Source organism: Penaeus monodon, chromosome 34, assembly GCF_015228065.2.
Source record: "Penaeus monodon isolate SGIC_2016 chromosome 34, NSTDA_Pmon_1, whole genome shotgun sequence".
Classification (NCBI taxonomy): Eukaryota; Metazoa; Arthropoda; class Malacostraca; order Decapoda; family Penaeidae; genus Penaeus; species Penaeus monodon.
This window is the reverse complement of record NC_051419.1, coordinates 6,187,854-6,188,366: the sequence shown is the minus strand read 5'-3', so window position 1 is coordinate 6,188,366 and position 513 is coordinate 6,187,854. Positions and strand designations below refer to the sequence as shown.

Below are 513 nucleotides of genomic sequence, written 5' to 3'. Positions count from 1 at the left end.
CCTTTTTCTCTCAATTACACTTACCTTTAGATCCTAGCGTAGAATTTTCGAGAAGGAACGACTCGGGAAAATACATGAAATCCCCAGGTTCTCCGCAGCCCCGCGGTTGCTGAGTCCACGGGTTTTGTCCGAAGACGGAGTGCACAGGACCCACCCGCAGGTTCGCTTGGTCCCACGCCACGTTCGAGGACCCTGCGACCCCCTGACACGCCCATGCCTCAGGAACCACGATGGTCACCTCGCCGAAGTAGAGATTGCCACCCGTCGCTGAGTGGAGGAGCGTTGACCCGTCCGTGAACATGTTCTGGGCAAGGGGAGAGAAGGGAACAGGCAAGGTCTATATAGGTCTGTACTTGTATAGACCTTGGGCACAGGGGCATCGGGATGTTACGACTACGCTATGGGATGGAGTTGGCTATAATTGCAGCTAGCCGTAACGATGACTAAATGATATATCGACTTGTTTGCTTAAACAGTAGGGTATTCTTGGGTCAAATTGGCAAGTCGGCCGAC

At 53.2% G+C, this 513-nt stretch overlaps 1 protein-coding gene across 1 annotated transcript in view; it reads right to left on the bottom strand.

Annotated features, from left to right (window-relative positions):
- The window catches only part of LOC119594546 (calcium-activated chloride channel regulator 4A-like), a gene marked incomplete in the record, with an annotated part of 22,624 nt that overhangs the window by 19,622 nt on the left and 2,489 nt on the right, over positions 1 to 513 (bottom strand). The window contains 1 exon segment of the mRNA XM_037943578.1: positions 25 to 304. Within this exon segment, the coding sequence (XP_037799506.1) occupies positions 25 to 304 (280 nt within the window).